This window comes from Nannospalax galili, unplaced genomic scaffold (assembly GCF_000622305.1).
Source record: "Nannospalax galili isolate Female #2095 unplaced genomic scaffold, S.galili_v1.0 scaffold215, whole genome shotgun sequence".
NCBI classification, from domain to species: domain Eukaryota; kingdom Metazoa; phylum Chordata; class Mammalia; order Rodentia; family Spalacidae; genus Nannospalax; species Nannospalax galili.
Window position 1 is genome coordinate 3,914,066 of NW_008338533.1, and position 12,183 is coordinate 3,926,248.

Here is a 12,183-nt window from a genome sequence, read left to right on the forward strand (position 1 = left end):
TGTATGAACACTGGGTTTAACCCGGACTTCGAGGACTGCGTCTGTAGTCCTACCCTCGCTGGATTCCTGCAGAGCAGAGGAAGGATGCTCCGTTGATTTGCAGTGTGCGGACACATTAAGGCCGTGAACTTTAGAATGATTTAGGATCAATAAATTCCTCAAACTACTTTGCCAACGACTGACAGTCTTGCCTCATGGAGGATCTGCTGAGATTTTAACAAATCTACAAAATAACTGGCTGTAATTGGTGGTTAGTGGAATTAAGGTACAAAAATCATCCTTCAGTTTTAAGGACATAATGGCCTTAGTAAATGTTTGGCAAAACTCTAGTTTTTTGGGTGCTGAACTACTAAAACCCATTTACAAGCAGTTTTGAGAACTCACTGGGGTTGTAGAGCCTGTTGTGACCAGATTGCCTTGTGGGTGTAAGTTAGATTCAGTGGGCTTTACTAAGAGTCTGCTGGTCTCCCTCACCTGTGCATATTGACAGCACTATAGATGTGTTTGGCATAGAGATGAAAGAGAAGTTTTTATAGTTTCTTATCAGGTTGGTATAAAACCTACAAAGGGCTCCCAGGAAAGCTAATAGATTTGGGACAGGATTTCCTACTAGAGCGATCCCTGATCACTGCCTGTGAAATAACATTCTTTTTAAAAAAATTATTTTTATTTTATGTGTATGAGTGTATTGCCTGAATGTATATGAGTGCATCCGTGTTGTGCAATGCCCATGGAGGTCAGAAGAAGGTGTTTCTTGGAACTGGAGTTACAGATGGTTGTTAGGGGCCATGTGGGTGCTGGGACTCAAACCCAGGTCCTCTGGAAGAGCAGCTAGTGCCCTTAACTGCTGAGCCATTTCTCCAACCCCCGTTCTTTTTAAGATTTGTTTTCTATTTTGTGTGTGTGTGTGTGTGTGTGTGTGTGCCTGTGCATGTGAGTGCAGGTACTTGTTAAGGCTAGATGAAGGCATTGGATCCTCTGGAGTTGGAGTTACAGACACCTGTGAGCTGCCCAACTTGGGTGCTGGAAATGGAATGCAACACAGTTGATGTCTTAATTGAAATACATGTCAATGGAGCTGACATTTTAAAAGGCAAACAGTGCAAGTCACAGCACAGTCAGGTCCGCAGCATCAGTCAAAAACAAAAGAAAATTCAGTAAGATGAATTTTACAGAGGTTCATTGTTTAGGATTGATTTCTTTTCTTTTCTTTTTTTCTTTTTGAGACAGGGTCTCCGTGTTGCCTCAGCTGGCCTGGAGCTCCCTATGTAGACCTCATCTCATAGAGCTCCACCTGCCTCTGCCTTCCATGAGTGTTAGGTTAAGGAATTTTAAATCCTACTTGGAATTTTTAGGGTTTTTACATTTCAAGATGTGCATGTGCCTTTCTAAAGACTAAACACTTGTGGAAAGTTTGTAGGGCAATAAAACATTCTTGGCAACTGAAAAAAAAATCTTGTATTATCTAATTATATTAAAGAAAGAGCCCACAGGGAGGTCCAGCCCTGTGCTCTGGTCTGGATCAGAGACCATGAGCTATGTCAGCCACTGCCTGCGGGGTAGGGGCTCACAGGAATCTGTTACTGGCTGTGTGTCTTTCTGCTGAAGTTAGAGTGTTGACTGGTTTCAGTGGAGATAAGAGCCCCAGAATACCAGGACAGGCTTTCACACAAGGCATGCCTAAATCTTTATTTAAAAGAGGAAAGAAGGGGCTGGAGAGATGGCTCAGTGGTTAAGAGCACTGGCTGTTCTTGCAGAGAACCTGGGTTCAATTCTCAGTACCCACACGGCAGCTAATAACCACCTGTAATTCCAGTTTCAGGGACTGACACCCTCTTCTGGCCTTTGTGAGCACTGCATTTATACATGGAATGCACACGGTGCTACATAAATAAAAATCAAATAAATCTTAAAAAATTATTCATGAGTGCTTTGTTTTTAAAAGCAGCAGCTTGAGTATTTAACTGTACTTTCTTTAGGACTTCTTTTAATCACTTAAAAACAACAAAAACAAAAACTATCTTTAAAAAAGATATTTAAAATGGTGAAATAGTCAGAGGCATATGACTTACATTTGTAAATCCTACAGTTTGGCAGTAAAGATGCTGATGGTTACTTAACTGAGACCAAACTGTACTGGGGGCCTGGACCCCTTGCAGAAAGCAGAAGTTTCAGTAGGGTTAGCACCTAAAGAGCCTGCCAGCAAGCCACAGCCCACTGTTTCCTCTGCCTCCTTTCAGTACACTGACACTGCCGGAGGTTTGAGTCTTGATGGCCTGTCCCTGTGACCATCACCCACAGAGAGGAAAGCCCAGACCAAAACAGGTTACAGGACAAGTACTAACCAGTTCAGGAAGAAGAGAGAAATCAACTTCAGGTGCTTGGGCACAGTGACTGCCCAGATTGCACATGCATGAGCAAGAGATTTTCAGAGTGTTGAGCAAAGGCATATCCAACAGAAGGGATAAGAAGAAGCTAACATGTAAAATGACACTGACCTTTGACAGGACTTAAAATCACCTGCTCCTGGAGGCTGGAGAGGCCACATGCTCATGAGCAAATCCACCACAACCAACCTCTGGGGTCCAACATGGGAAACTGTAGTGATCCGTCCAGGCAGGCCTCCTGGCACGTGGGCCTGCGAGGGCCACTGGGGACACTGTGCAGGCTGGGTGCAGAGCCATTGGGACACCGCACAGGCTGGGTGCAGAGCCACTGGGACACTGCACAGGCTGGGTGCAGAGCCACTGGGACACCGCACAGGCTGGGTGCAGAGCCATTGGGACACCGCGCAGGCTGGGTGCAGAGCCACTGGGACACTGCGCAGGCTGGGTGCAGAGCCACTGGGACACCGTGGAGGCTGGGTGCAGAGCCACTGGGACACCGCACAGGCTGGGTGCAGAGCCACTGGGACACTGCGCAGGCTGGGTGCAGAGCCATTGGGACACTGCACAGGCTGGGTGCAGAGCCACTGGGACACCGCACAGGCTGGGTGCAGAGCCACTGGGACACCGCGCAGGCTGGGTGCAGAGCCACTGGGACACCGTGGAGGCTGGGTGCAGAGATGCGTTGATCAGCCACAGTGATTTATTGAGTGCTTTAATAATACAAGCGTACATGAACTGATCCACAGTCAAAAGTGGCAGATCCCTAAGAAATTTACAAGCACTTTAAGTAAATCAAAATACATATTATTTTGTTCAATCCAACAGTCTTCTGCGTGGGGGACAGAAGGCTAGTGATAAACAGGGTCTTAGTAATGCACAGTGATTCTGATTGGAACTTTTGTACAAAACTTTGCTCCCAGTAGCATGCACCCACCAGTAGAGACTTCAGTACAAAAAAATTAACCCTAAGCACTACATTTAAGTAGAAACGAGATATAATTCTGAATGTGTTTTCTTGAAGAGTACATAAAAGAAAAAAACTCAAAACAAACAACAACAAAAAACCCCAAACCCACACAGTAATACGCAGCTTTGTGAGAAAGTTCTTACGGTTACAGATCCAACACTGTTTGCACCAAAAACAAAAATTCCCACCCACACTGGGGTGGGAAAAAAAAAAAAAAACCAACCCAAATCTTTCAAGTTAACAGAAATCAAAAAGGAGGGAGAAAAGTGTCCAGAGAGAAGTGGAGGGCGGGGCAGGAAGGGGGAGGGGACAAATGACACACCGTCACAGAACAGTTCAAAATTTAATAAAAACAGGAGACAGAACGGAGGTCCGGAGGGGCAGGCGGCTACTGATGCACTTGGTGAGTGTGCTCGCACAGGCGCAGACCCTAGGTGGCGTACCGCTTGGTCCACTGTCTGGCCATCCGGTCGTGCTCGGCTCTGTTGGTCATGTACTGCGTAGCAATGCTGCCCACCAGAGGGTCGGCTGCAAGGGAAGCAGAACCAGGACTGAGTCCAGCACCTCATTCTGTCAGGGAAGGGATTCCCGAAAGCTGGCCCCAGGTCATGGCCGGAGCTGCTTAGCTCTGAGCTTCTCCTGGCCTCCAGCCCAAGTGCCACCCACAGCTCAGCCTTATTTCCCGACATGTCTCATTTCCTCTCCCTGTCTCACCGCACACTTCTCATACATCTCTGGTTGTGTGCTTGGAGAAAACACAGGTGGGTGGTGGATGCCAGGGTCCTGGAGGAGGCTCAGGGCCTGGGCATCTGAACCTGGGGTTACTACCAAGGCCCAGGCTCTAGGGTACCGCCTCACCTAGTCGCAGGGAACCATCAAAGCTCAGCGAACAGGCCAAGCAGCAGCTGCTCGGACTTCAAAGAGAACAGAAGGAGATGGCCTCCTTCCTCCTCAGAGTCCACACAGGCTCCTGATGACAAACACCAGTAGTGCCAGCAAGGTTAATGGTCAGCACCATTTACCACATCCTGAAACGGAACGGCTCGGTGCTCGGATCTCAGAGGGGAAGGATGGGAGGAAAGGCACATGAGGAGGGAGGTCACCTCCACTTCTGCCCAAGCGGAGCAAGGGGTGGACTAGGGCCTGGGGCCGGGGTCTGCCCTTCACCACAGGGCGCAGGGGTGGGAGGAGGCTTGGTGTTGAGTAAAAAGAAGGTCAAAGAAATTCAAGAGCTTTCTGGAGAGCCCATAGTGTCCCGGCCCTCAGCTCTCTTCTTTCTCTTGGTTTTAAACCCTTGTGTTTGGTGTTGAAAACGAAGGTTAGGCACCCAGAATGGAGCTAACAGGGAAGTCACGGCAAAAGCTAAGGGGACACGGGAAGAGCAGAGGTTATTTTGCACCAACTCTGCCTTTGAGGAAGAGGCTTTGGGCTGTAACCAGTAGATGCTGTTATCCCTCTCAGAGACTCACAGGGACATCCCATTCTACCTGCTCAGCTAACCGAGTATTAGTCTCCAGAAGCCAGAGCCACAAGTCCTTGCAAGTTTTCTTGGAATTGTGTTAATCGAGTCATAACTACTCCAGGAAGGAGCCGGTTTCCTACACTCATTCACATCCCCAAAAGGCCAAGCTTCAGGGATCTGCTCAGAACTGCCTTGGCCTGTTCTGGGACTCTCCTTTACCGGCACCCAAACCCAGAACCTGAACCCACCACTTAGCCCGGCCCAGCCCTGAGTCAGCAGCTGATGCGGCAGCACTGTGCGGACACCCGCCTCCTGTGGACTGGACAAGCCACTTCAAAATGTGGTCTTCTGGCCCAGACCAGTAATGAGTGTGGAGGTCCAAGAGTGAGGCCCTTGAGACCAACAGTTTCTGGCAGTTTAGACTGGAAAGCCAAGAGGGAGCAGGGGCCCTCCCACAGACTCCATCCCTCAAGACAGGCGCTTCATGAAACAGGCGAATAGTGACAGTTCAGTCCCTTCCAGCGTATGGATGGGCCGAGTGTGGCTTATGGTGACATTAAAGCCACACCTTGGCTGGCGCCCTCACAAGGTAAAGGTGCACTGTGTCTGGGAACAAGCGGGCTGCGGTGAGCTTGCAGGAGGTGGAGGAAGATGTGTGGAGGATGAAGGAAGGTACGTCAAATGTCACATCTCAGAGACAAGTCAGAACACTGATAACCCAGCACGGGCTGCGAGGGACATCCACGTGCTTACACCACATTCCGATTTCTTTCAGGTCCTTCTACCATTTCAAAAAGGGTTGAATTTAAAAACAGAATTATTTTCTACTAGTAAAATTATATGTGCTAACTACGAAACAATAAATAATTTAGGGAATCACACCAGAAATGCAGAAGGTAGTGAATGCCTACAAACTCACTCAGAAAACTAGCTGCTAACATTTTGATGGTCGCGTCTACATGTCTTTCCACATACACAATGTGAAAAAGGATTAATTTAGTCTGCTTTTGAGAGAAAAAAAAATCAGCACACACTGGATAACTTATTAGTAATTACAGATCTACGTACTTTAAAATATCTTCTTGAATAAACTTGTTTTCTTTTTACAGATGTTTGAGTTCTTTCTAACTTTGTGCTATGAACAATGCTGCAAACAACATTATTGTGGGTGTACCTCTGGAAATTTATGTAAATCTTAAAAACACAGTTTTATAATGTATGGTTTAAAAAAAAACAGAGGCTCTAGATCTGGCCCAGCAGTTAAGGGAGCTTGCTGCTCTTGCAGAGGACCCGAGTTCAGTTCCCAGCACCCATGTCCAGGGCTGACAACCACTAGTAACTCCAGCTCTAGGGGATCTGACACCTGTCTGGTCTCTGACGGCATTTGCACTTATGAGCACATAAATAAAAATGAAACCTTTTCAAAAAATTAACTTTATTATGTGTAAATGTGTAGATGGCGTGTGTACATGAGTGTGTGAGCCACGGTACATATGTACGGAGGCTGGTTTTCTCCTTCCACCGTCCTGTGAGCTCTGGAGTTGGCACTCAAGCCATCAGGCTTGTACACACTGAGTCATCTAACTGGCTCTGCAAATCTTACATTTATTAAAAGAAGGAATGAGGGGCTGGAGAGATGGCTCAGTGGTTAAGAACACTGGCTGCTCTTACAGAAGACCCAGTTTTGGATCCCAGCACCCACGTGGCAGCTAACAACTGTCTGTAACTCCAGTCTCAGGGGATCCAACAGCCTCTTCCGTCCTCCGTGGGCACTGCATGACATGGGTGCACTTACCTATATGCAGGCGATACACGCACACACAGAAAATGAAAATAATAAATAAAATATTTTTAAAAAAAGGAATGAAATGAGAAAAGTGAAACAAATTTAAAAAATTTATGTGTTATTAGCCAACTGTTCATTATTTCACTGCCGTTTCCTAATACTACTTCCTGGATCCGTCCCAGCCCCCATCTACCGCCTCTCCACTGGCTCCCTCACCTCTAAGATCAACATTATTGTTTCTATTTCGAGCTACTCACCAAGTCGCTGTGGGCTTTCTGTGGATGGACTAACGGAAAAGAGAAATGGCTCATTCCTGCATCTTTCAGAGAACTTTACTTTCCATGGTTCGGTCTAGCTTAGTTTGATTTTACTGAGAGCTTTCATAAATTAGGAAAGCACTGGATACCCCTCATCATAAATTCAAGCAGTTAAGAAGCATGGACTCAAACACGTTACACTTCCTTCTGGCCAATTTCCATCTTGACCTTGACACCCCTGCCAATGCTTCCACACCTTCCCTCTAATTTATTACACTGAAATCCATGGGAATCATGACCTACTCGTCCTTTGCTCTGTAGTGCTGTCCTGGAGTTGCGTTCTCGGATGGGACACACAGATCAAGTTCATTATTTTCAGTAATGACAGGCTTTCACAACAGTGCCCACTGGTAGTGTTTATTTTTCTATTCTCCCCAATGATCACATCTGTTTCTGATCATTTGCCGTTAGAATCAGCATGACAAGCCAGGCACGGAGGGTGTCTGTGAGCCTCACACATGGGAGACCGAGGCAGGAGGAGCGAGAATTCAAGGTCAGCTGGGCTACAGGCTCAGAAAGCAAACCCCAAACCAAACCGAACCAAACCAACCATCCAAACACACACACACACAAACAGAGAGACAAACAGACAAACAGAGCTAGTCCAGTCTGAAGCACGTGTACGGACCTGTGGAAGGAGGACTGCTCGGAGACACTGCCCCAGGCCAGGTGGTTACATCTTAAGCTTCTGGCAAACACTGCCCTCTGTCAAAGGATGAACATTTACTCTTTTTGATCACTCTCACCAATATAGCACTAATTTTTGGTTTTGCTGTTTGCCAACCTAACAGAAACAAGCACCTGTCCTTGCTGTGTTGTGTGAGGGACGCCAGCCGAGGTCGCCCACCTCGGTGTTTGCTCACCATTTGCATTTCTGCTGCGGCCGCGAGCCGCATCCTTCCTCTCTCTTTACTGTCACGAGGGGCACGGATACGAAGGGAAGGACTGACGTTCAGCTTTGGCTTCAGGCTTTAGCCAAACTCTGCTCGAGTCTTTGAAGACTCCACAGTCCAGCATCTCCCTCGGCGCCGGTTTTGACTCTGCTGAACTTGTGGAGATTCATGATCACGATGGTCACCACCACAGCTAAGAAGCCGACCACCACCATGCCGGCTCAGTGCAAACACCTGGCGGTTAGGTTTTAACTCTTGGTGAAGTACTCTACGTGGAACGTGGGACTGGAAATTCTTTTATAGACAAAGGTGAGCTACACAATCCACAGGGGAGGGCTTGTAACTCCTTTTGTTCTCTTTTAGTTTTGGTAGTGCTGGGGATTGAACCCAGGGCCCTGTGCATGCCGGTGAGTGCTCTACCCCCACACTACATGCCAGCCCAGACTTAGAACTGTCTGCACATGTATTCACGTGAGTGCTCATTGTAATTGGGAAGAGCCGCCGCCCTGAGCTTAGAAAAAACAAAACAAAACAGGCCTTGTTAGTGTCCACTGTGGACTCTAACACTGTTACAGAAGCTTGCCAACCCTAAGTGGCTGCCGGCTGGGAGGGGCACCTCCAGTGACCAGAAGAAGCAGGTTAAGTATACTAAAGCATTAGGGTAAAAAGCCCGGGTCTGCCTCTTAAATAACCAAGAAGCATTTTCTTTAAGCACAGGGCATGGCTTCGGTATGTGCGATAGCCTCAATGGACAGTCGTCACCGACAGCCAACCCCAAGGAATCCAGAAATCTCCACTTCGCTGTCTCTTTGGGAGCAGAAAGGAGGCTCAGTGACTGGACGGCACATCTCCATCAATAGTGACCTATACTGGCTTGCACGACCCCCACATCTGTGTTCCCTGCAGCTGGAAACCGGCATCTATTTACAAACTCAATCTGCACAGGGGCCACCCAGCGGCGTGGCGGGCAGTAGGAGAAATTATACCGCTACATTGCAATGACAAAAAAGCAAAAACAAACACCAAGAAAACCTCAACCCAACCCAAAACATATACTGAAGTTTTAATAATAACGCTGCCATGTCACTGAAGTCTCAAACCCCCAAAATTTCCTACTCATTCTGGTATCACAGAAGCTCATTTGACGGGAACATTTAACTTTGCCTCAGGCTGTTCACTGATTTTTAGCACAGACTGTTCAACCAAAATAAACCCCACTCTATCTCTAAAGATAAAGCAGCTCATCTGTGATGTGTGGAGAAATAGTTTCCCTGGGTGTAACTCATCCTTTAACCCAGTTATGATGCCTCTTGCTATGTATACGTCTGAAGTTTTTAAGTGCTGAAAGCAGTCAGTCTTTCTTTAAAGTTTCTGGTGTGATGTCATACTTACAAAGGCTGTCTCCATCAGACACCAAACTGCTGTTTGGTTTGCATTTGCTATTTCTTCAAAAATTTTATGTGTGTAAGTGAGCCCGTGTCGGAAGGAGGTCACCACAGAGTGCACCACGGAGGTCAGAGGAAGGCAGTGGATCCCCTGAACTGGAGTTACAGATGGTTTTGGGCTGCCATGCAGGGGCTGGGAACTGAACCTGGGTCCTCTGTAAGAGCAGCCAGTGCTCTTAAGCACTGAGCCATCACTTCAAAAAATTTTTAATAGTATTTATTTATTCATTGCGTGCATGTAAATCAGGACAACTTGCAAGAGTCTGTTCTCCCATTCACCACGAGTTGTGGGGACTGAACCCAGTTCCTCAGGTGGCGAGTGCTTTTACGCACACTAAGGCACCTTGACGATCTTTGTTCAATCCCCCTGCCCCCAGCCTTACACAAGCTAGGCCAACATTCACAGCACCGGGCTGTCCCTCAGCCCCAAATGGTTCTGTTTTATTCACCCTGTGTTTCTAATCTCCGTCGTAGGTTTGGGTATCTGGTAGGGTAAGTCCACCACACACCCTCCCTTTCCTTCTTGAAACTTTTCTTGTGGAGAATCTTGCTGAGATTAAGATTTGAAGCAATTCAAGTTCTTTCACCCAGGAAAGCAGGGTTCCTGTCTACCTGCAAAAGTAAGGTTTGAGAACCTGGTATTTCTTCAGATCTACTAGTTAAACTAAAGGTCAAGGTGCTGCTAGCAGATGAAGCTGGGGTTTTGTATGTTGCAATGTGGGGACACTACACATTATAGGTCTAACTCAGTACTACACATTGTAGGTCTAACTCAGTACTACACATTGTAGGTCTAACTCAATAAAAGATTGTCTTGAAAAGATGTATTTTATGTGCATCTATGTTCGACTTAGAGTGATTTAAGTAGATTGTTGGCTTTCCATTGCTGTAACAAAAATCCCTGAGAAAAACAAGGAATAAGGAAGAAAAGTTTATTGTGGCTCCTGGTTTGGGAGGCTTTAGTCCTGGGTTGCTTCACGCTGTTGCCTTGGGCCTGTGGTTGACTCAGTACATGGTGGGGGAAGAAAGAGGAGGTGGTTCAACTAACTCATGGCAGCCAGAAAGAAATGGAGGAAGGGGCCAGGGTCCCTATGGAGCCTTCAAGGATCTGTCCCCAATGACATACTTCCTCCAACTGGGCCGCACTTTCTAAACGTTCCACCACCTCCGCATGGAGCTGTGGGCCAAGGACCAAGCTTTACCACAGGGCCAGTTTCCCTGGGTAAAAGGGAGTTGAGACCCACACCCTACCAGGGAGAAAGTGATCTTGATCAAACGGTAGTTATTTAATACCAAAATTAAAGTTGAGAATACTAATAAAAAGCACTCAGATCTTGCAAGATGTGCTGTTACCCCAGAGTCAGTGGGTGAGGACCCTGACAGAGGCACTCCACACCTGAGAGACAATGACCATTCCCTTGTGACTAATTAGGAGGAAGATACCCTGCCTCCAGCAGCTCCAGAAGTCCTCATGGAACCAGGGCAAGGAGAAGCAGGGGGTCTGGGGGAGAATGGAGCTCCCATCTTGGGAGTGAGGTGTTATGGGGGAGCCCTGTCCTGCTCTGGTTGTCAACTTGACACACCTCGGAGAGGAAGCCTCAATTGAGGAATTTCTTCCATTGGACCGGCCTGTGGCCATGTCTGAGGAGCATCTTCTTGATGAGTGATGAGGGAGGGCCCAGCCCACTGTGGGTGGTGCCACCCCTGGGCAGGTGGGCCTGTGTTGTATAAGAAAGCAGGCTGAGCAGGGGCCAGAGGAGCAAGCCAGTAAGCAGCGTTCCTCCATGGCCTGTGCTCCAGCTCCTGCCTCCAGGTTCCTGCCCTGAGTTCCTGCCTTGGTTTTTCTTGATGAAGGACTGTAAGCTAAGCTAAATAAACCCTTTCCTCCCCAAGCTGGTTTTGGTCCGTGTTTTTAATCACAGCAATAGAAAGAAACTGAGATACACACTCCCACAAAAATGGAAGATGGTTTCCCACATGATGAGGGCAGCACTTGAGGCATGCCTTTAAAGATGAGGTAATCTGCAAGAAGGAAACTGGGTGTGAGTGAGGCGGTGTGGGCGGTACAGACAGCGGCCTGCTGATGTGCCCTTGACGCAGCCTGGGTGGTTTGCCTATGTTCTCTATGAAGTCGCCTATGGGTGGGGGACACTCGGGTGCCAGGCTTGGTAGGGGAATGCTGTGGGGCTGGAGCTCTTTGCCACACAAGTTGTTTTTTTAAGACAGGATTTCCCTGTAGCCACAACTGGCCTGCAACTTGCTATATAGATCAGGCTGGCCTGGATCTGACTGAGCTCTGAGTGCCTCTACCTCCTTAAAGGCGTGTGCCACCACGCCTGATCAGAGAACGTTTAAATTTGTAGGAATTTAAATAAAGCCATACTTAAAAGTCAAATTATGTAAACTCACACTAACACTATGGGCTCCCTGCCTTCTGCTGCCACTGTCATGTGACTTGTTTTGCGCCACACAGACGGCATGGTGGAAGGATGTCCAATAGGACACTGGACTTCTTGTCCAAACTGTGTGTTCAACGAGGGTCATGCTGGTAGCTTCAAATTGGCAAATATTACAAACCAGGGCCCGTTCTAGTTCGCTTTTCTGCCACTGTGACAAAATTCTCAGGCCCAAAGCAACTTAGGACAGGGTTCACCTGACCCACACTTTCAGGTCACTGTCACTGAGGCACTGAAGACAGGACGTGAAGCAGAAACCTTGGAGGATGCTGTCCTGGGCACCAGGATTCTCATTCTTTAGACATAGCTGTTGCTAAGGAGAGTGTTAAGGCTCAGATAGCCCTGCCCCCTCACCAACAGGGCCTCACAAGCCCCTGGGAAAAGGGAACCCAGCTGATAAGCACCATGGTCTTTGAAGCCAAGAGAAGCACTTTTCTCCACTGTTTGGACAACACAGCAGGCTTCCCCTT

General features: G+C 47.7%; 1 protein-coding gene across 2 annotated transcripts in view; it reads right to left on the reverse strand.

The window, feature by feature from the left end:
• Nucleotides 1-3,059: 3,059 nt before the first annotated feature.
• The window catches only part of LOC103734272 (ubiquitin-conjugating enzyme E2 E2), a 315,167-nt gene continuing 306,043 nt past the window's right edge, over nucleotides 3,060-12,183 (reverse strand). The window contains exon 6 of one of the 2 annotated variants that reach the window (XM_008833155.3): nucleotides 3,060-3,882. In XM_008833155.3, coding sequence (XP_008831377.1) covers nucleotides 3,785-3,882 — 98 coding nt within the window. In that variant the 3' untranslated portion in view covers nucleotides 3,060-3,784. The remainder of the gene's footprint in view (nucleotides 3,883-12,183) is intronic. The other variant, XM_029563532.1, reaches the window with a different exon arrangement.